The sequence below is a fragment of the Eutrigla gurnardus genome, assembly GCF_963514095.1.
Source record: "Eutrigla gurnardus genome assembly, chromosome: 3".
NCBI classification, from domain to species: domain Eukaryota; kingdom Metazoa; phylum Chordata; class Actinopteri; order Perciformes; family Triglidae; genus Eutrigla; species Eutrigla gurnardus.
In genome coordinates, this window is record NC_139917.1 from 30,443,419 (window position 1) to 30,466,837 (window position 23,419).

At 42.5% G+C, this 23,419-nt stretch overlaps 1 protein-coding gene across 3 annotated transcripts; it reads left to right on the forward strand.

The window, feature by feature from the left end:
- The first annotated feature begins 684 nt into the window (after positions 1 to 684).
- LOC311011381 (striatin-like) lies at positions 685 to 23,221 on the forward strand. Of its 3 annotated transcripts, none has more exons than XM_084006289.1 (18): positions 685 to 1,076; positions 7,026 to 7,129; positions 8,254 to 8,327; positions 9,094 to 9,178; positions 12,644 to 12,817; positions 12,904 to 13,039; positions 13,388 to 13,550; positions 14,636 to 14,749; positions 15,815 to 15,958; positions 16,062 to 16,198; positions 16,888 to 17,081; positions 17,445 to 17,492; positions 17,882 to 18,003; positions 18,096 to 18,263; positions 18,600 to 18,740; positions 19,555 to 19,656; positions 19,829 to 19,915; positions 20,466 to 23,221. In XM_084006289.1, exons 1-18 carry the CDS (start codon positions 855 to 857, stop codon positions 20,633 to 20,635), a joined length of 2,385 nt encoding a protein of 794 aa, XP_083862415.1. In that variant the 5' UTR covers positions 685 to 854; the 3' UTR covers positions 20,636 to 23,221. The 3 variants fall into 3 exon arrangements, with proteins under 3 accessions (XP_083862415.1, XP_083862416.1, XP_083862417.1); XM_084006290.1 differs by having other exon boundaries at positions 16,906 to 17,081; XM_084006291.1 differs by lacking the exon at positions 14,636 to 14,749.
- Positions 23,222 to 23,419: the final 198 nt, after the last annotated feature.

Consider the following 23,419-nt stretch of genomic DNA (forward strand, 5'->3'; position numbering starts at 1 on the left):
AATTCCAAAAAGTTTCTTTAAAAAAATGGTAATGAGGAACATGAACTTGACTTTGCTTCACATGGAACGTAGTGTTTTGGTGATGTACCGCGCGCTCTTTTCTAATGGGATCAGTTTGTTGCCACTCATCCGATCAGCCAATGGTGTGAGACTATTTACGGTAGTGGGTGGGACTAAGCAGAGTTGACGTCACGGGTCACGGCACATGTGTGTCAAGTGATTTTCAGTTAGCCACAGTGATACCAGTTATTCAACGCATGTGCCTTCAAAATAAAGGATTGCTTAGATGGTCGTCTTCAGTAGGGAAAATGTTGCTCGTTTAAAATGGCCCATCATAAAAGAGTCATGTTTAATACTGACAGTCTTCATCAATCCTCAATAAAATGTACTTTATCTTAATCGTAAATACATTATTTTTGTTGTTATTATGATTAATACTTATATTCCCTGCGACCCTTAACAGGATAAGCGGTGATCAATAATGTATTATTATTATTATTATTATTATTATTAATATTAAATAAATAATAATAATAGTATAACAGTATTTTAATGACTTCTTTCTGCTTCTTATAATTAGAAAGTGACAACTATCATGTGATTATTATCAGTTGATTGATTGAACGTTGGTCTGTTTTATTTTGAAATTCCGTACCGGAAGTCCCGTGCTTGTGTTGATTCCGGTAGTCCCACGGTCTCGTCGTCTGACAGCTGGTTCAGACAGGAGTTGTGGTGGTGGGCCAGCGGAGAGGAGGACACCGTGAATGGATCGAGTTTCCCCCCGGAGGATATTTCACCGAAGCGGTTGAGAGCACCGGACCAGAACCCCGAAACCGCGTCGCACCGGTCCGGCCATGGACGAGCAGGCGGGCCCCGGTGTCTTCTTCAACAACAACAACTCGGGCTCGCCCGGCGCTGGGAATATTAAAGCTCCGCAGGCTGGCGGCGACGTCGGGGGCGGAGAGGCGGCCAGGGCTCCCTACAACGTCCCGGGGATTCTACACTTCCTCCAGCACGAGTGGGCCCGCTACGAGGTGGAGAGGACGCACTGGGAGGTCGAGCGCTCCGAGCTGCAGGTATGACATTTGTTCCGCTCGCTAGCTTTTAGCTTCGTGCTGAACCTTGCGCCAGAACCGCATTGTGAAAATGCTTTCATCGCGTATCGGCGATTAAACATTCCCGGTAAAGTAAAAAAAATAACTTAGTCGGTGTGAGGAAGAGTCATGATTTAATTCGGCATTAGTGTAATCCAGTAAACAACACATTAAAAGACATATATTTGTACTTTTAGGGATGCTATACGTTGCTCCAGACGGGGAATGACGCACATTGAAATGTCAAGTTTTGTTGTAGGGACCGTTTTGCCGATCGTTGTGGATGCCGAATTAAAATACAGGCCCGTATGGATCCAGATACGTGTATTAAATACTGTACCAAAGGTTTCTGTGCCAACGTCAAGCGTGACAACACGGAGTTCCTTCATATTTGAATGGATGTTTGGCTCAGTTGTTGCCTTTCACTGGGGGATCACTGGGGGATCACTGGGGGATCTGCGCTACCTGCTAACCCAGGTTAGCTGTGGTTGAGATGCCACACATCTACCGTGTTTACCGGGAGTAGTTTATATGGCGTATATGTTTATAATGAATTGAACTGAGCGTTGTGGATGTATTGTTGATGGTGGACCCTGTGTAGGAGATTCATTCTAGGACCAGTGTCTGACGTCATGGACGTCGGAAGCAACAAAAAAAAAATGTGGGTGGGACAATTTGTTCCGGTGTTCCTCCTGGTTTATCTCGAAACTGGTACCGTTGGCTCGTAACCTGCATGGTGATTAAGCCTCAGCATGACAACAATCAGAATTATGTGGTTGTACTTTTTTATATAGGATTATGTGTTTTTTAAAGCGTCAGTTTGTTTATGATACTTTGTTTTAATTAATTTGCTGGGCGACAAAACTTCAAGCAATTAAAAGAGTTTAATCATGCACTGGCAGGAAGTGGGACCAGGAAGTGTTTGAAACTTGACGATGAGTGCGCCAGTGACCTTTTACTGCGACCTCCCAGCCAATCGCACAGCAGCGTCCTCTGTGTCTCCGGGCTGTTTGAGGGCTTTTTTTTTGTAAACTGAGGGGAAAGTGTAAAAGCTTCCTACTGGGAGCGGTTGGATTTGTAATTTTCCTTCCCATTGAGCCGATCGGAGCGTGACGACCGACCTGCCGGGGCTGGAAACCAATTTCAGCCGGAAATCCATTCGTTCTGTCGCCCGTGTTGATTCGAATGTGACTGCTTGTCACCACCGGCGTCCGAAGCCAAGAGTGTCATCACTTCCTCTGAGGTCAAGCATTACTCTGAGTTTATTATCCAACTAGAAGTAAAAAAGTCTGGTATTCAGGAAGTGAAGAGAAGGGAGGAGGCACAGTCTGATATTCTCTCTCCATGGTTTTATCGTCATGACGATCAGATACTTTACAGACAGTGTTTTTAGGCCGATTTCAATGTTGATATATCGGCAAATGTACTTTTTTATTTTATTTTTTTACATAAATGCAAAACACAAACAACGTTTTTGCCAAGCAAGCAACCGTGTGTTTGGTTATTTAAATGCATTGTGGACAAGATGAACCGAGCATCACGTTTTACAGGAGAAAAATGACTAAATTAAATTCTAAATGACCTCAAAGAAATGTATTATTTGGCAATATGACCATGCATTGAGGTGAAGTCATGCGTGAGCTCTGTGAGTGGGTTTACACGCAGGATGTTTGTACCGCTCAGCTTCCTTCCTCTCGGCCGCGGCTATAAATACACGGACGGACGGACGGACGGACGTGAGCAGAGATGCAGCGTTGGCATTCAGTGTCTGGCAAAATCCAATTAAAAAGTCATTCATTTAATGAACGACTTAGGTTTGAATGGACAGCAGCACGTCTGTTGTGCAGCAGCGATGAGTGTAGAAATGATGCTGCTGTATTGATGGAATTAGAATAGAAGTGCTTTTTTTATTTTTGCTGGCCAATTAGCTGCATGAGTGTGATGCTGATTACGGATCAGATTTAAATGCTATTAGGCTTCACGATAAGCGATGTGTAACATGAAGGCAGTGGCAGGTTTACCCATGAAAGTGTCGTATTTACTGCTACGGTTTTACTGAGAACGTCATGAGTACATATACGTAATCCATATTCATGCATCAGAATGGGTTGTTTGATTTATATTACTTTACATTATTAATCTGACAAGGAGTCGATGTTGTCGGGTACATTGACGATGGTTCCGATAATGATCTGATGAATAAATACTCGGGTACCTGACGCCTGTTTCCAGCGTGAGTTCGTGAGTAAATGTACTTAGTTACTTTGTAGCGACCTCCGGCATGTGGAGCGATGAGCGATTCTCCCGCTCTTATCCGTCTGCTGCCTTGATTTTCAGCTCATTTCCTTTCACTAATTAAATGTTTCTCCACACAGAAAGACAGATGTGCTCCAGCTTCTGGTGCTGTGTGTGTGTGTGTGTGTGTGTGTGTATGTGGGATATATGTAGATATATGTATATGTATGTATATATATATACTGCACGGAGCTGCCTCGAGGTCTGGAACCAGTATCATGTTGGGCTGCAGGAGTATTAGTTTTGTTGAAACAGCTTTTTTTTAACACAAAGAGAGTTTCCAGTGTAACAAACAGTAGTGAAATGTGTGTCAAATGTGCATTTGCGATATGCAGTATTCTAGTTGCACCAAATCTGTCTAAATAGTTGGGTTTCCAAAGTCACTCAAAAGTGATGATGGTCTTGGTGTTTCGGCCGTCTGCGGGCGTCTCCTCGAATTCTTCGCTCAGCTTGAATTTGATCTCCGCGGCCTTGAATGTGGTTTCGGACTTGATGGAAATGAAGCCAGCATCGTCCATGCTGATCTTCAGATTGGGTTTGGCCATGTTGCCCATTTGCCCGGTGCACGGTCCATTTGCAGCTTGAAAAGGAAACTCTCACGGTTCTCGTTTTTCCTAATCCAGTGTTTTTGCTATTAGTGACCTGCAGGAAGCGGACCCAATTCTGGATTCACGTCGGTGTTTAAAATGGCATCAAACCCCAGCTTTGCCACCCGGAGAGCCTCCCGGTCCACTTTGCACTGAACAGACATGCACCACTTCAAAGCCCTCTATCTGAATAATGCAGCTACACACGAGCAGGAGAGAAAGTGTCTTATGTAACCTCAGAGAGCACACAACGCTTCCTGCTTCTCTCCGTACGACGACCCAAACCGAGCCTCGTCCCGCCTGAACGCTCTTGCTCGTTTCATTCCGTCTGCTTCGTCACGCTGCCGTTTAAGGAATGGCATGCACACCTGCTTGTTTTTTCAGACGGGGGGGAATGCCACCGCCACCACGAGCCACGCCTCGGCGCTGGAAGCTGGCTTTGTTTAGCCGGGACTCCCGCCAAGATTTCCACCTGACACACGAACCCCCCCCCCCCCCCCCCCCCCCAGCCCGGGGAGTGTGTACAGCCAGCACTTCTGCTCACAATACAGCAGTTAAAAGGCATCACACACTTGATCTCTAGAAGTTATTCTTTAGTTCTGCACAAGAAGTTAAGATGTAAAGACGCAGACGTAAAGAATAACTCATACAATCATCAGGAAGCCTGGCTGACTTCATGTGCAGCCTCCTTGCGGTGCGTTCATAGGACGTTGGGATATTTTGGATGCACAACTTTCCCACCAGGAGGTCCTAAAAAGTAATGATTAAAAAAAAAAAAAAGCCTTGTGACTCCCCCATAGATGATTGCACATACTTGCATATTTATATTCATGATCTCTGAATGACAAGGAATTAGAACTATAGCATGTTTGTTCAATGCATTTCTCATGTTTCATATTCATCAACCACATGATTAGAGACAATTTGATGGAATCGTAACATAGAAATTATTCGGGAAACACGGAATTTGGGGAAAAAATAGAACGGAATCTGGAAAAATTCAAACAGATTTCAGGCGTGACATTTTTTTGCCATCATGCTGTATCAGTAATTGCTTTAGACTCCCTCCTCATTTTGATGGACAAGGTCACACATTCTGTCATAAGCAATGATTACCTGTCGAGACCTTTTTCCTTCATTTAACAAAAAGAAATACTTGATAAACTGTGGTATTAGAACTCACAGCCACCGATGCACAAATAATGCTCGAGTATTTCCACTCCAGCTGACGTGAGTGAGACCGAACCACCACAGCACAGATGGGAACCCTCCAACGCCATAATTCTCCTCAAAACCCCTGAAGTGTCATAATCAGCTCTAATGAATTACTGACGCACTCTGACTGCTTACTTACTCTTCCAGAACCACAAACTCGCCTCACAATGTGTTCATCCACTTGATTCGACTCCTTCCTCTTCAGACACGTGGAGAGCAAATCAATAAAGTTTGAGTTTCCTCCAGAGGAACAGATATGAGGAACATTCTTGTGTTTTCCTCCACAGCGAGCCAATGAATCTTTCTCTGGCGGAGATATAAAGAGCTTTAAAGTTGAGCTGAAACTGCATTTCAGGAGTATTTATCTTCCGTATGGTTCAGACGGCAACCTCTGGTTCCGAAAGTGAAGCCAAGGCTGAAGTGCCTTAAACTTGCATTCTCTCTGCTGGCCATCAGGGGGCGACTCCTGTGGTTGTAAAGATGACTAAGATGACTTTAACACTTAGCTGTGAAGTTCTTCTTGACCGAGAAAAGGCACAGACAGTGACTTTTTGGCGCATGTGGATGGAAGACAACAACTCCCACAATACACAGCTTCGCAGGCCCCTCCCACTGGAGGCACGGACCGACGAAAATGAGGATATTTGTGTCATCGGAGGCTCTTTTTCAGAATAGAAACACGGAGATCTCCGTCTCTGGGAAATGAGGGAATGATGCACGACCATTCAAACCTCCTATCGGGTTCTAACGATACAAAGCTTCATGAAAATGGTGAAATATTCCTTTAAAGGAACATTTATGGCCAATGAGCAACTGTTGGATGTTAGGAGGGGGGGAAGGCAGCATCCCTCAAATTTGCAGACGCCTCGAGTGTGTAGCGACCCACTTATAATGTGTGTTTGACACGAGTGTCCTCCTTCCTCATATCTGTGTGTGTGTGTGTGTGTGTGTGTGTGTGTGTGTGTGTGTGTGTGTGTGTGTGTGTGTGTGTGTGTGTGTGTGTGTGTGTGTGTGTGTGTGTGTGTGTGTGTGTGTGTGTGTGTGTAGCCGTTCTGCTCCGATCAAAACAATGAATCGCGGTTTAATATTTTCACTCACTGCTCCTCAATTTTTTATTTTTTATGTTTTGGGGAATATTTTTGAGCATTAAAATTAAAGATAAAATTTGCTAATGAATTGCATAAGTCAATTTAAAAGCAATTTATTTTAATCATGATAGCATTTTCTGAGGAAAAGTGCCAAAAAAAATAGAATTCCGTGGAGCGGTGACCTCCTGACCTCTCGTCATTTGACCTCTAAGTCGGGCACATGCTGTGCGTTTTCCCACGCTGCTCGCTGAGTCTCCATCCCGCGTCCGAGAGGGAAGACGTTAAGACGGATCAGACGCAGAGACGTGGGTCAGCGGGTCGCATGATGCCTTTCGGGTCCAAGTCCCACTTCCCAGGAGGCTTTGGGCCCCGTGGATACCTGCTGACCTTCTATGTCTATTTTTATTCTCAGAGAAACCACACACCAGTTTCCTAAATCCACTAAAGCGCCGCCCGCTGCTTCCCTGCCGAAAGTAAACCCTCTGCGGGACGCCGGTGCAGCCGAGCACCAAATTGGAGATAAACGAAATCAGGAATTAGACTCGATAAAACTTTAATGATCTCTGTTGGGGGGGGGGGGGGGGGATAACAGCACAGAGGCAAATAATCGCAGCAACAAACCTCACAAAGGAGGAAACATACGTATTTGTTGATTTTAGTTTCTCATCAACGTTTTCATGGAGAGTGGATGTTTCTCCTTTTAATAACGTGTTAATATTCAGTGTTTTGCTCTGTTTCCCCTCCAGGCTCAGATCGCCTTCCTGCAGGGCGAGAGGCGAGGTCAGGAGAACCTGAAGAAAGACCTGGTGAGGCGGATCAAGATGCTGGAGTACGCCCTCAAACAGGAGAGGTGAGTATCCACACACACACACACACACACACACACACACACACACACACACACACACAAATCAAACCTCCAACCAACCAAACAATTCATCTTGAGGAGTAGCGTCCAATCGATGGACGCTGACTGGGTGTTTTATACCATCATGCATTGCGCTGAGCAGTCCGTAAGAATAATATATTTTTATGTGAGAACGTCACAAAGTCATTTTATATAATCATTAATTTGGGAAAATACGCCAATTGCCTCCACATTGACGTTAACAGGGAACCTACACCGCTTCTTTTGTTCTTACCTTTCACAATAAAAGCCCTAGACACACACACACACACACATGATATATACATTCATATAAAAGGAAGGAAAAGGAAGCAAGGGAGGGAAGAAAAAAGAATAATAATTCTAATAATTAAAATGATATTATTTGGACAATAAGAACCATTCTGGCCCAACCTCAATAATCTTAAATATGATGAAGAACTTAATCGCATTAAAGTGACACCGATCGGTGTGAAATTGATCCGTTTATCCTCTTATGGAATCATTAGCAGTAAATAACATAATCTGGCGACAGATTTTCACACGGTTTGGTTGCCGGAGTGTTTGATTGGCAGATCTGGACGCCGTTTATTGAAGCGTTTGGAAGAGGGGGGTTGTGGGAAAAGTGTAACAGACCTCATTTCAAGACCCAGTGCTCAGTGTTCACAGTTCGTTAAAGGACCGTCCCGGTGTTTTTCTCTTCAGATTTCAGTTCATTTTTATTATAAATCTGCAACATTAACGAGATGTAACATCAGCATCTATCTGTGTTATTTTTTATCCTTTATTCAGAGAGATGATCATATGATTTATGATCGTCTTAATTCATATTATTTAATTGTTTTCATCCACTTAAAAGGTTTCTTCTGTGACACAATAAAAATCTTAGTTCCCAGAGTGTTTTAGTGCCATTTTAAGAGTTTTAAGCATATTTCGATGATTATCCGGATAATGTTGTGAATTTTTTTTAGCAATTTATTGAAAAAGACGCAATTTCAACAAGACATTTATTGCGTAAATAAAGAATAATGATACTCCAACATCCAACAACGTCTTGCTCAGGAGGATAACCACTTTCTCGTCTTCAGGGCAAAATACCATAAACTGAAGTACGGAACGGAGCTGAACCAGGGGGAGATCGTACCTCCGAGCTACGATTCAGGTGAATCAAACCTCTCTCTTCTCTGCTCAAAGGCTTTGACCCACTCAAGTTGTGCCTTCTTCTAAAGCAGGGGATGCTTTAGGGGGCGGGGCAACCTTGTGATTGACAGGTCGCGACTTCTCTCTTGATGTATAGAAGTCTATGAGAAAATGGTCCTACTTCTCTCTGCTGGCCACCAGGGGGCGACTCCTCTCTGGTTGTATAGAAGTCTATGAGAAAATGGTCCTACTTCTCTCTTGATGTATTATCTCAGTAAACATTGTAAACATGAGTTTATGGTCTCAATCTCTAGTTTCAAGTCTTCTTCAATCCAGCATGATGTTCATTTAGTACATTATGGTCCATTTAGAGTCCACCAGACCAGAAAGCAGGGGATGCTTTAGGGGGCGGGGCTTACCTGCTGATTGACAGGTGGCTACCACGCTACCAATGCTAGTTAGCTACTAAGATGACTTTAACACTTAGCTGTAAAGTTGACCTGGAAGGTCTACTTACTGGCTTGTTGTGGAGCTTTCAACGGTATCACACAGTCTTCAAACTGCTGGACCCTCTTAGGCCGTCAAGAAATGGATAACCTCGGGGTCAAAGGTCAGCCTCTCTGCTCCCTCTCAAGTTTAGTGTCAAAAAGACGCTGGTTGAGGTGGTCCGGACCAGGACGCCTCTCTGACGCCCCCCTGTGGATGTGTTCCCATGTGTTCTGGACCACATGTGGAGGAGTCTGGATGCTGTAGAAACACGTGGTTTAATCGTCTGTTGTCTCTCACAGATGAGGGGAACGACAGCGAGGAGGCCAGTCCTCCAAACAGCAGCCATCAGCTCAGCTGGAAACAGGGACGCCAGCTGCTCCGACAGTGAGTCGACACACAAACACGCATTTACAGTTGGGATACTAAAATATCTCAATACGGTTAGATTTTTTTATTCAATTAAATGAATATGCAAGAAACTCTAACATATATCTGATAGGAATACATGAGAGAAAAACAATATTTTCTAAGAAAAGTTAAAGAAAGAAAGAAAGAAAGAAAGAATTCACTAAAAACGTAAAATAAAATGTATGACAGAGGATATGACTTGAGAATGGGTGGGTGTTAAAAAGAAACGTTTTCATATATCTATGCTTTCTAGTTGTGTAATATTTTATTTTCTGTTTGACACTTTCTGTTTTCATTTTGACACGTTTTAAATAAAAATCTAAATCGAATCTAAAATCTAGACATTCACCTCGTCACGGGACAGCTGACTGTGTGTGTGTGTGTGTGTGTGTGTGTGTGTGTGTGTGTGTGTGTGTGTGTGTGTGTGTGTGTTTAAGTGTGTATGTGTGTGTGTGTGTGTGTGTGTGTGTGTGTGTGTGTGTGTGTGTGTGTGTGTGTGTTAAGTGTGTGTGCGTGTGTGTGTGTGTGTGTGTGTGTGTGTGTGTTTAAGTGTGTGTGTGTGTGTGTGTGTGTGTGTGTGTGTGTGTGTTTAAGTGTGTGTGTGTGTGTGTGTGTGTGTGTGTGTGTGTGTGTGTGTGTGTGTGTGTGTGTGTGTGTGTTTAAGTGTGTGTGTGTGTGTGTGTGTGTGTGTGTGTGTGTGTGTGTGTGTGTGTGTGTGTGTGTGTGTGTGTGTCTCTCCAAAAACAAAGAGCAGAAAAGCAGCAGTGAATCTCCTTCATGGGGATTAACACTTTTAATGGGAATCAAACATACTAATCCACTGTGACCGGTTGGAGCTGACAGTGGTGGGAAACTTCTTGTACTTCAGTTAAAGTACTAACTAGTAGTAGTAGTAGTATTTTTTCTGGGGCAGAGAACATTATAACTAAATATGCTGTTAGCAGCGGGGGAAGAAGTACTCGGATCTTTTACTGAAGTAAACAAGTAGAAATACCACAGTGTAGAAATACTCTGCTAAGTAAGTAAGTAAAAGCCCTGCATTGAAAATGATTAATAAGTATTCATGTATAATAATACTAGTAATAGTACTCATTCAGCACAATGGTATTAATGTGTTTATGACTTTCAGCTGGTAAAAAACATTTTGTTATGATACTCCTGGCTAGAGTGTGAATTTCTCCAAGAGATCAATCAAATTTAACCTGAGCCAATAATAATACTTTATTACATTATTAGTTGGTTTTATATATAAAATATTATCTTAATTCTTCTTCTTCGGAGTAACTTTTGGGGGTGTAGAGCTTTGCTGTCATTTATACTTCATCAGATTTGGTGGTCGTGAGATGATGTAATCTTATTGGAATGGACAGAAAAGGCTGAAATGATGCTGGTTGTTTGTTGGTTTGTTTGTTTGTTTTCAGCTCCGACTGTTGTTTCTTCAGAAAACACGAGCTGCACTCAGATCAGCTCAAACTCAGTGAAAACGTTGGTGGTAGCAGAGGTTTATCTGTGTGACCACCGGTGTGCAGCCCTGTAATAAGTTAACTTTTAACTTAGAATATTTACTGATCAACTACAGCACGTTAAAGGAGGAGAGCACCGACACACCGATACGGGATTCCTATATTATGGAGAGAAAATATATATATATATATATGAGGGTTTTATGGGAAATATTGCCCACTAGTTGGACTTAGACTTAGAGTTATTTTTATTGATCCCTTTGGGATGACTCTCGCAAGGAAATTGTGTTTCCAGCAGCTTACAAAACTTAGCTAAATAAATATAGAAAGTAAACAATAAACAGCAAACAATAAACTCTTAGCTTAATATATATAAAGTAGAGATAAGAATACAAGTAAAAAAATAAGTGGTGGCCGTTTAACAGATTAGTTTACTGAATTCAATAACACAGCATGTTCAGTGCTGGAAAATATATATATATATATATAAATATATATATATAATATATTATTATGTGTCAAAACTTCACAAGTGACAAAGATAAATATAAAGATCAACAAAAAGCTTTCTTTTTAAAGACATATAAGACTGAGAGCCACTGTTTGTGAGTGTGTTTGGTGTTTTTTGTGTGTTTTTGACTGTGTGTGCGTGTGTGTGTTTTTGACTGTGTGTGTGTGTGTGTGTGTGTGTGTGTGTGTGTGTGTGTGTGTGTGTGTGTGTGTGTGTGTGTGTGTGTGTGTGTGTGTGTGTGTGTGGTGACAGTGAATAGAGGATTGTGTTGAGGCATCCTGCGATCGGAGAGGCTGGTACGGGGGGGGGGGGGCGTTCCTCTGTGTACAAACACACTAGATGTCATTCAGAATTAAACCTCCGTCCGACGAGGATATAAAAAAGCTCCCGATGAAGCGCTGGCCTCAGGTCAGCCGGCTCCTGCTTCTCTCGGCGTCCCGGTGTGAAGGTACAGTACACAGATTAGTTCGAGTGGCTCTTCTTCTGCTCCATTCTGATTGGATGTCGCGAGTTAAAGTGTGAACTCCTTTGCTCAAGTAGTTTATTTTTAATTTGTTTTGTTCATGCGGGACTAAACAGAGCTGTAAACATTTCTGATTGAATTTGAGTGCCAGAAATATTAATACAATAACTAACACCTCGCCAACCTGGAATTTCACCACAAAACATTGTGTTTAGAAGTTGAACGGATTACAGGGAGGACAGCGGCCCTTTAAGGACGCGGCTCCATCGATATAATGGCGGCGTTGTTAAGGTCAGCGGGTACAGCGAGGCACCGGCAGCAACAAGAGACTGGAGAACGTTTCTAAAGTCTCTGAGGAAGGTCCACAGATTCACTGGGATGGGATTACTCCTCATGTTTGACCGCCTGGCTTCTTATTGGAAATTTAATTTGGAATGAAAACATAATTCATTTGAATGCAAAATCTAAATAATATAAACTCAGAGTTTTTCCTCCACAAGCTTTTCTAAATGTGTTGTTGACTCATATAAATACGAATTATCAGCTGTTTGGATTGGAATTAGGACTCCTTTTTTTTTTTACCAAGTTTCTGGTGCCCTTGACTTGACCTCTGACCTGTCTCTTGTCCTCTGACCCGTCTCTTGTCCTCTGACAGCGGAGAGTGGGGTGAGATTAAGGAGTACACACTTGTGTCAGAGCTTCGTTGATTTAAATGCAGCTGATGATTAAAAACCTGCTGAGATCAGGCTCGTTTAGATCTGTCGGATTGGAGGCATCACGAAGCCGTTACCGCGCCGACGCATTTCCTGTCTAGAAAAACTCACTATTACAAAATAAAAGTTCCCCAAGCTGGTGACCCGGCAGCCCCCGCACTTTACACCAAATCCCCCCCCCCCCCCTCTTCTTTTCGTCCTCTGACCCGTCTCTCGTCCTCTGACCCGTCTCTCGTCCTCTGACCTGTCTCTCGTCCTCTGACCCGTCTCTTGACCTCTGACCTGTCCCAGGTACCTGCAGGAGGTGGGATACACAGACACCATCCTGGATGTGAAGTCCCAGAGAGTGAGAGCGCTGCTCGGTCTGAGCGGAGACTCGGGGGCAGAGAAGCCGTCGGCGGCGAGAGCCGAGCCGATGGTGAACGGCACCGAGCCGTCCTCCCTGAAGGACAGCGGCGTGATCAGGTACGAGGTCTAAACCGCCCAGTTTCATCCGTCGCTCCACGCTTCGACCAGCGACCCCCTCTTCACTCTCTCTCTCTCGGTTCCAGTAAACCCGACATGTCCGACTCGGCCACCGTGTTGGAGGCCTTCAAGTTCATAGAGAGCGCCGCGGCGGAATTCAGCGACGAGGATGACGAGGAGGACAGCGAAGGGCGGGACAAGACTGTCTTAGACCTGGCGACAGTAAGACCCCTCTTTGAGCAGCTCAGTCTGGTAGACCTGTAGAGGCGACGTGGAAAAGCAAATCTCAGCTCTTTATTCTGTATTCAGTGGTGGAAGAAGATTTTAAATCCCTCACCTCAAAACTGTAATCTGAAAGGAACTAAAGCTGAGTACAAAGTATACAGTTAAGTACATCAAATGTGTACTTAAGAACAGTATTAATACGGTCATAATTATAGTATATGTGAGCATATATGTGATATATTCAAACGGCTCCATCAGTCCAGCAAATACAAATATCACAAGTCACATCCTCGAAACTGATTCCAGCCGACTTCCTGTCTGATGATGTCATTATTTTTCTAACAGATGGTGAGGAAGAAACCGTCGTCCTCCACGTCCTCCACGACCTCTGACCTCAGCGACGACCCCGACACAGAGGAGGCCCTGAAGGGCTTCGACTTCTTGGCGAGTCCAGACGAGCTGGACGGATCGGCCGAGTCCCGGAGTGGCGAGGACAGCGGAGAGTGGGGTGAGATTAAGGAGTACACACTTGTGTCAGAGCTTCGTGGATTTAAATGCAGCTGATGATTAAAAACCTGCTGAGATCAGACTCGTTTAAATCTGTCGGATGGTGAATTCAAAGCAGAAACCTGAAATAACAGACGGGGTTTGGAGGCATCACGAAGCCGTTACCGCGCCGACGCATTTCCTGTCTAGAAAAACTCACTATTACAAAATAGAAGTTCCCCGAGCTGGTGACCCGGCAGCCCCCGCACTTTACACCAAATCCTCCCCCCCCCCCCCCTTTTTTCTGCTTGTTGCTTAGCAACATGCTCTGTGTCATCCATCCAATGACATAAAAGCTTCCCCACGCAGTCGGTGAGTCAACACTTCACAGTCCAGATCGTTGTAACCGTCGGTGGCGGTCCCCCCCCCCCCCAGACAGGAGCTGCTCTTCCTTTTTATTTTTCTCTCCTAAACTCCTTTTCCTTTCTTTTTTTACACTTTTTGTTTCCTCCCATTTTTTCCTGATGCCAGGTTTCCGTTTCTTCTTCCTTCCCATCGTCTCCTCTTCCTTGTCCCTCCTCTTCCTCCTCCTCTCTCCTCCGCCTCTCCCCTCCTCCTCCTGCTCTCTCTTCCTCCTCTCTCTTCCTCCTCTCTCCTCTTCCTCTCTCCTCCTCCTCTCTCCTCTTCCTCTCTCCTCCTCCTCCATCTCCTCCTCTCTCCTCTTCCTCCTCGTCTCTCCTCCTCTTCCTCTTCTTCTCTCCTCCTCCACCTCCTCCTCTCTCCTCTCTCCTCCTCATCCCCCTCCTCCCAGTGGTTTCTGCATGTTTCCCATCTTTCTTATTTCTTTCTGGAGGATTTGATGGCCGATCGTTTCACCGAAGTGATGGATAACAGACATAATTTGTATCTCCGATTTTAAGCTCAATAGCACGTTGACGGATATGAGTCCATGAGTCCGGAACCGGACATTTTAGGCCCCTAAAGCCTAATAATGAATATGTGCGCACACACACACACACACACACACACACACACTTATAACAGGTTTCTACCCCACCTCCCTCCTCCTCTCCTCCTCCTCCCCCTGCTCCCCCTGCTGGCCTGTAGAGAAGGAAGACCAGTCTCCTCTGGGTGAACTGGCCTGGGACGTGGACCAGGGTCTGATAGCCCAGCTCAAGGAGCAGTACAGGAAGGAACGCAAGGGCAAGAAGGGGATCAAGAGTAAGTCCTGAACCAGGTCCGCCTGAACCAGGTCCACGTCCATCACCTCTCCTCATCCTCTTACTTTAATTCTGTGACTTTTCTTTTTTTCCTGTTATCTTCACCGTCTGCACCGACAGAATATTGAAAAAATATTTAGATATTTAAAAAATGTTTTTATTAATTTAATTATTGTTTGAAAATGTTTCCCCCTTTATTTATGCAGGGAGACCTTGTGATTTATCTTATTTAAGATTATTTGATTATTGGTATATTATAATGTATATTATATTATTATAATTCATATTTTATTATTATTATATATTGTAATTAATATGATATTATTGTTATCATTATTATTATATATTATATTATATAATAATATTTTTCCCCGATATCCTCACGTTTTTTCCTGCACTTTGTTTCCCACAAAAAGTCCCAAAGAAATGCACTGACTTTTAATAATCCCAATAAATAATCACATTCATGTGTTGAGTCTTTGATTCCTAATCAGTTTAAATCCATCAAACAGCAGCAGAGCCGTCGTCCTTAACGGGCAGTTTTCTGATATTGATGATGATACGATAAAAGCCTGTATCAATATATCGGTGCATCTCTTAATATTCTGTGTTGATTCATCACTTTGTATTTCTGCAGTTCACCAAACCGCCTCATCTGTTTCCTCTTCTTCTTCTTCTTCTTCTTCTTCTTCTTCTTCTTCTTCTTCTTCTTCTTCTTCTTCTTCTTCTTCTTCTTATATTTCTGTGTTCTCTGGTTTTATTTGCCTTCATCTTCAGCTCCTGCTGCTGCAACACCTTCTGCTTCATTTCCATCCTTCAGGCCGATCAATAAATTCTCTTCTGTATGAAATATGAACTCTTGTTTTCCTTCATCGATCTAACGTCTGTTTTTTAATTTTTCTCTCCTAAACTCCTTCTTTTTCTACACTTTTTGTCTCCTCCCATCTTTTCCTGACACATTTCCGTTTCTTCCTCTGATTTGTTGTTCCCCATCGTCTCCTCCACCTCCTCCTCCTACACCTCTTACTCCTCCTCTTCCTAACTCCTCCTCCTCCTCCTCCTCCAGGACCAAACCGGTCCCGGCTCCAGGACATGCTGGCTAACCTGCGAGATGCTGAGGATCTTCCCTCCCTGCAGCCGGCGGTGACCCCCCCGTCCCGCCCCAGCGTCCCCAGACTCAGTGAGCAGGAGGCGGGGCGGCCCGAAGACGGTAACCTCCTCCTCCTCCTCCTCCTCCACAACCTCACCTGGTTTAAAGCATTAGTCATTCTAGTGATGTAGTTCATAAAGAAGGCCGGCTGTTGTGTCCGTAGAGGCGTTGACGTTCCTGCCGTCGTCCGGGAAGTCGTTCATACTGGGCGGAGTGGACGAGGCCGTTTCCACGGAGATGGGACTGGGAGAACTGGCCGGACTGACGGTGGCCAACGAGGCCGACAGCCTGGCGTACGACGTGAGTAAAACCGAACCAAACCCCGGCCTTCAGGCCTCCTGCTGCTGTCAGGAACCAGTTAAAGGAATAGTTCAACATTTTATGAAAAACAAACAAGATGTAAGATATGAGCTGTCTTTATGCTAAGCTAACCTAGCCAGCTGTTAGTTTAGCCTTTATGCTAAGCTGACCTAGCCAGCTGTTAGTTTAGCCTTTATGCTAAGCTAACCTAGCTAGCTGTTAGTTTAGCCTTTATGCTAAGCTAACCTAGCCAGCTGTTAGTTTAGCCTTTATGCTAAGCTAACCTAGCCAGCTGTTAGTTTAGCCTTTATGCTAAGCTAACCTAGCTAGCTGCTGGCTGACGCCAACATTTGCCTACAAACATGAGATTGGAATCAATTTGAACAAAAATATCCACTTTTACATTCATAAAACGTTTTATTTTGTGAAATCTATTTCGTCAGATCACTTTTTTTTCCATTTGAGCTTTTGATTCGTTTCAGTCTTTGTGTTCACAGACAGAGAAGTGAAAAAATTACCTGCCACATTTTCTCCCAAAACAGAGAATACCACACATTTGGTATAAAATCTATAAAATCCGAATCTTTGTTTTCTGACTTCCTGTCACTACTTTAGAGATCCATCGGTGTTAAAAAAAAGAAAAAAAAAAGTGTTAACCTACCAAATAAAAAGTAAAGTACCATCATCAGATGGTTGCCGTCCCTCAGATCACCAGCAACAAAGACGCTCTGAGGAAGACGTGGAACCCCAAGTTCACCCTGCGGAGCCACTTCGACTCGGTCCGGAGTCTGGCCTTCCACCCGGTGGAGCCGGTCCTGGTCACCGCCTCCGAGGATCACACCCTCAAACTGTGGAACCTCCAGAAGACGGCGCCCGCCAAGAAGTCAGTTTAAAACCCACAACTCACTCAAAACACAGCTGATTATATTTCTGTGGATCTGTTAGTGGAATTAGTTTTCCTTTCATTTGTGGTCCTTCTGTAAAAAGCTGTCTCCAAACATCATGTTGGTTGTTTAGAGGACACTAACATCTCATTTAATGTGATGAACAAGTGACATAATAAGTAGACTGAATACTGACCATTGGATTGGTACAAAGATGGAGTTTACCACAGCTGGAAGGGGCTGGAAAAGCATGGAAATGCACCTGGAAATGCTTGAAAAGTGCTTGAATTTGACTTTGGAAAAGGTGTAGGAACCCTGAGTATTCATATTGTGTATTTTTTGTGTTTTTTTTAACCTTCCAGATGTGCCGCTCTAGACGTGGAGCCCATCTACACGTTCAGAGCTCACAGGTGAGATCCTGTTGATCATTTTTCAACATTCAGAACAGATTTAAGGTCATTTTCTATTATATTTTTTTAATTCCTTCAAATACTAAATATTAATGTGTAGGTACACACATATATATACACGTAGGTATATGTATATATCATTTTTACTTATTAAAAATATATATTTATTATCTACGTCTTTTTTTAAAAAATTTTAAGAAAAAGAAAATGATGTATCTATGTTGTTGCTGGCCCGGGTCACAAATATTTTGCGTTCACAAGCAGAACGCCAGCTGGATATATAAACCGGGTTAAAAGACACACATTGGAGTTTTGTCTCATAATTCTGGAAATATGCATGAAAATGTGACGTAACGTGACGGTGAAAGATGTCCGCCTCTCCCGTGCAGCGGCGCCGTGCTCTGCGTCACCATGAGCTCCAGCGGCGAGCAGTGCTTCAGCGGGGGGGTGGACGGGACCATCCAGAGCTGGAACACCCCCGACCCCAACATCGACCCCTACGACTCTTATGGTACGTTCCGGCAAAGAAGATATGTATTGCGTTTACGGATGATAGTATTTTTTGATCCTCACCTTTCCTTCTGTGTGTTCGTGGTCCTGCAGAGCCGTCTGTCCTGCGGGGGGCGCTGTGTGGTCACACAGACTCTGTGTGGGGTCTGGTCTACAGCTCGGCCCACCAGCGCCTCCTCTCCTGCTCCGCCGACGGGACGGTCCGGCTGTGGAACGCCGCCGACACCTCGCCGTCTCTCGCTGTTTTCAACGAGAGAGGAGGTGAGAAACTTTCCAAACACGAAACATCTCAGGGAGAGTTCGCACGTTCACGGTCCTCAGAGGATGAATCCTGATGGGCGGTCGAAATTTCCCCAGGAAATCCCTAAAAGTGTTATTATATAAAAGTAATAACTAATATGACTTATATGATCTGTTTCGGCTACTCAAAGACACAAAATACAGAATACTAAAATAAAATACTACCAAAGAAACACATCTGGAGATACGAGGTTTTCACCCGACAGTGAGATCTAAAGAAAGTAAGATCTGAAACATTGAATGTGATCTAGACGTAGAACCGTTTGTTTTTTAAGAGTAGATGTTTTGTCGTGTCAGAGCTCGGAGCGCCGACCTCCGTTGACCTGGTGAGCAGCGAGTCGGCTCACATGGTGGCGTCCTTCACCAGCGGCCACATCGGACTCTTCAACATGGAGACGCAGCAGCTGGTCCTGAAGCTGGAGTCCGCCGGACCACCAGGTACAGCGAGCCAATCACGAGTCCAGAAACGTCCGATTATTGAGACCAGCCGAATAACAATCAACAACACACATTTTTATATTCCTCACATTTTTATATTCCTCACATTTTTATATTTCTCACATTTTTATATTTCTTACATTTTTATATTCCTCACATTTTTATATTCCTCACATTTTTATATATCTCAGATTTTTATATCTCACATTTTTATAATTCTCACATTTTTATATTTCTCACATTTTTATATTTCTTACATTTTTATATATCTCACATTTTTATAATTCTCACATTTTTATATTCCTCACATTTTTATATATCTCAGATTTTTATATCTCACATTTTTATAATTCTCACATTTTTATATTTCTCACATTTTTATATATCTCACATTTTTATAATTCTCACATTTTTATATTCCTCACATTTTTATATTTCTCACATTTTTATATTTCTCACATTTTTATATTCCTCATATATTTAGATATCTATCTATATTGTACTGAATCCACTACTTTTACTTGAAATTGAATTGAATTAATGTCATTTAATCCTGTGTTCATCTTTACTTCCAGACTCACCACTGGTTCCAACAGAAACATTTTTATAAATACAAATATATAGTTTTCAGCTGTTTTCAGCTGTTCACTGTTTTAAATCAAACAAACAGGAGAGGAAAGTAGTGCATTTGTTGGGGGGGGACTATTTCCAGCGGTGGATTAATCCACGTTTGATGCTCTGAGATTTTGTTGATTCTAATAAAATATATATATAACATGTGAATGTTTTCTTTCTCACGTCCGCCCACGCACAGAATCTCCCTGCAAGATCAACAAAGTGCTGAGTCATCCCACGCTGCCAATCACCATCACAGCTCAGGAGGATCGGCACATCCAGTTCTTCGACAATAACACAGGTAGCACGCCGCCGCCGCCGCCAGCTGCTGTCTGTCACATTTAAAGGGACACGCCACCAGTTTTACAGTACACAGCAAACTTGTTGTGATTCCTCATATTTCATATTTCTCTTCGTCAGACGGATTAATGGATCAAAGGGTCATTTTTCCTCCTTCTGTATTTAATTTGAAGGTAAACTGATCCACTCGATGGTCGCTCACCTGGACTCGGTCACGTGTCTCGCCGTGGATCCAAACGGACTGTACCTCATGTCTGGAAGTGAGTTATATGTCCACACATATCATTAATAAGATAAATGTGATTATTAGCATAATCATTTTTAGTGATGAATCGCTTCATGTATGTTCAAATATGTAAAGATCATTTAAGTGTGTATTAGTACACACAATACACTGTCTGGTACATAAAAAAAGATGTATTGATTATTAAAAGTAAGAATCCGATTGTTTAGTAAAATATGATGTCATTTCTGTCATCCAGCACATTTTTGTATTATTGTACCCAAATAAGGATCTTTCATACATCAGTTTCTGATTTGCTTCATTTAGTTTCTCCTTTCTCTGTTGTGTTTGAGAATATTAATATTATTAAAATCCAATGAAACTTGAAGAAATAAAAATAATAATAATAATCTGTGTGAACCCATCGTAAAGCACAATAAATAAATCACAGTATAAAGTATACATTAATATAGATTAGCCTGTGGGTAAAGTTAAATTCTCTGACCGGGCAGATAGCCAATCATAGTTTAGAATAATGAAAGTGGCCACGCCCCTCCATCCTGATTGGCTGTCTCTCTTCCTCCCAGGCCACGACTGCTCCATCCGTCTGTGGAACATGGAGAGCAAGACGTGCATCCAGGAGTTCACCGCTCACCGCAAGAAGTCCGAGGAGTCCATCCACGCCGTGGCGTTCCACCCCACCAAGTGCTTCATCGGCAGCGCCGGCGCCGACGCGCTCGCCAAGGTCTTCGTATGACCTCATCACGCACACACATACACACACACACACAGACACAGACACCCCTCCTTCGGACTTGGGCTGGCCCGGGTCACAAAACATACAAACCCCTGGATGAGACCATGAATGAAACAGGAAGTGGAACTCGGTACATTTTAAGTAAAGTTGGACATTTTTTTTTCTTCTCTTTAACGTAAAAAACTGCTCCATCGTCACTGAACCCCGAAACACTCGCCGGCTGGTGTTGAAGCATTCTTCATGATAATGTGCCTTTTTTTTCCACAACATTCATTATTTTAAGATTTTTTTTTCATTTATCAGGAGGTTCGACATTTTTCTTTAAAAAAAAATCAGAACGAAAGATTCAGCCGGAGCAAAATGTGTCCTGAGTCCATCCAGCAGGCGGAGCCTAAACTCCTCCATTTACGACAACAAACCTTCGAGACGACGTCCCACTCTGACGGGACTCCGTGGGACTTTTTATCTGTTTTTATTATTTCTTTTGAAAGAATCCCTTTCGAATCAGTGTGATTTTGGAGAGGTCAAAGGTCACGACCGTGAGCTGGTCTGGAGTCGGACAGCGGCTCGAATCACAAACATCCGAAGAGTTTTGTTTCACAATGCAGAAGATGCATCACTGCGCTCATATTATATTATATTCTCTAATATGATATATATATTATATAATATAATAAATATTATATTATAGATGATTAGATCATATATTATGTTAGAGAATATAATATTTATTGTATTAGAGAACATTTTAAAGATTTACTTTAAAAATGGAATCAGGATTTGGCCGTTTTTCTCAAACTTTCTGTCCGAGTGATTTTTTTTTTTTAATGAAACCCTTCGGTTGTCAACGACAACTGTAATATATAACGCACCTGCTGTCATGTGACACTGTGATAGATGATGGGTAACAGTTTGGTAGGAATGAAGAGCTCTCCAAAGAGGAAGGGGGGGGGGGGTTCAAATTCATATTCAGTTTCAGGTAAAAGGTTTTTTTTTATTCTTCTATCTCGGTGGTTGTGATCAACATTGTGTTTTAAAAAAAACCTGCTGCTTTTTATCGTGTATTTATAGTTGAAAGTTTGTGACAAAAACCTAAAGAGAAGCTTTTTTTTGTCCTCCATTTGTTTTACTTTGATCACATAAAGTATTTATTAATTACTTTAAAAATGCCAAATTACAGCCGAACGAACTAAACCTGACAGGTGTTGTTGCTAATGCTAATTAGCTCATTTTGTTGTGATGTAACGGTTCCAAACGGTTCCCCTTCAGATGCTGATTGCCTGAGAATATAGTTTTTTTTTTTTTTTGTAATTATTATTATTATTATTTGGAGAGATTTCTGGTTGTTTTAAACGACTCTTTTGCGTTTGACGACTGATTTGTAAAATATTTTTTTCTCTGTTTTACTTGAAAAGTGAAGTTTATTCCTTTTGGGGCTTCTGCTGGTGTCATAAGAAATACGTATACATGACTTTACCTCTCAGCACTACATAACACTTTGTTTTTATCGCTTTGCACCAAATCGCCATCTCAAAAACGCAGCTGTGTTCGTGGGAGAGGAACGTCCAGGGAATTTCTGTTGCTTTTCTTTTTTTGTTTTTCAAAAGTAAATTGAAATTGTGTAAAAAAAAAAAGGGGGGGGGGGGGGGGGTAAACGGACATGTGTACAGTTTTTAAGCATTAAAGCAGATCTATTTATAAACGTGGTGTAATTTAAGGGAAATGTGAACCGATGATTTTACCGACTTCTAGTCGAGCCGAAAAAGATCAAACTCTATTTATGTGAGTATGTTTTAAATCCAGCTTTTCCTGTAAAAAAAGGTGTAGAAAGTGAGTGGAGTCTGGTGCTTCACCTCGTCTCAGAAATCAGAATTTCTTGTGGTTTTTTTAACACATTTTAAAATAATGGCACTTTTTTAAAAATGTCTTTATCCAAAGTGTTCCGATCCAAAAAAAAAACAAGAACTAGAGAATAAGTTCAGTTAGAAGTAAAGTAGTTGAATACGTACTTCTACTTTTACTAGAGTCTTTAAGAAGATACATATATCTGTTCTTCTACTTGACTGAATGAGTTTTTGGCATCCTAAATGAAAATAAAGCCATAAATAAAATGAGATCAAATATATTTTTGGTTGATTTTCATGTTCAAATGATCGGAACCAGTTAAACGTAAGAAACACCAGACTCCGTTCACACCCACTTTCATTCACTTTCAGAGCAATAGGATCTGTGTTTGATCTCATTTTACCGTTTTTTACCACTTTGACCGCTGGAGACGATTTTCATCACTCGCACTACACAAGCAGCGACACTAGGCGGTGGTCATGAAAGGCAGCTGGACGCTTCTCTATGATTTCCTGAATTTGTTGTCCTCGGTGGCCAAAAGCCAAACCCTTCAGTTTGCCTGTAAATGATTGTTGTCCTTCATGTATCCGGTGAAACGACTAGAGGGAGATTATAGACGCCCATCTGGCCAAACGTTAAGCACACACAGGTGTAGGTTTCCCTTTTTCACTGTTGTTCTTTTTAAAACGGAAGAGTGACAGATTTATCAGTAACAACAATAAAGGAAAATGTTGTGTATCATCATGGTGACGTGTTTGTTTATTGGGATGGTTTGTTTTGTTTTTATTTTACAGCTTTGCATATGAAATCCACAGCAACGCACTCACCTGAAAGTTAGTCTTCATTTGCACGAGAAAGAAAACAATAACAGAATGAATTAATGGAAGAAACTATAAGGGCGTATTAAGGCATCTCACTCAAAAACAATAATAGAAAAAA

Coding starts and splice junctions, on each gene's coding strand:
- LOC311011381 (XM_084006289.1), top strand. CDS start 855: ATGGACGAGCAGGCGGGCCCCGGTGTCTTCTTCAACAACAACAACTCG. Junction 13,040..13,387: donor CTGTCTTAGACCTGGCGACA/GTAAGACCCCTC, acceptor TTTTTCTAACAG/ATGGTGAGGAAGAAACCGTC. Junction 18,004..18,095: donor CGACCCCTACGACTCTTATG/GTACGTTCCGGC, acceptor GTGGTCCTGCAG/AGCCGTCTGTCCTGCGGGGG.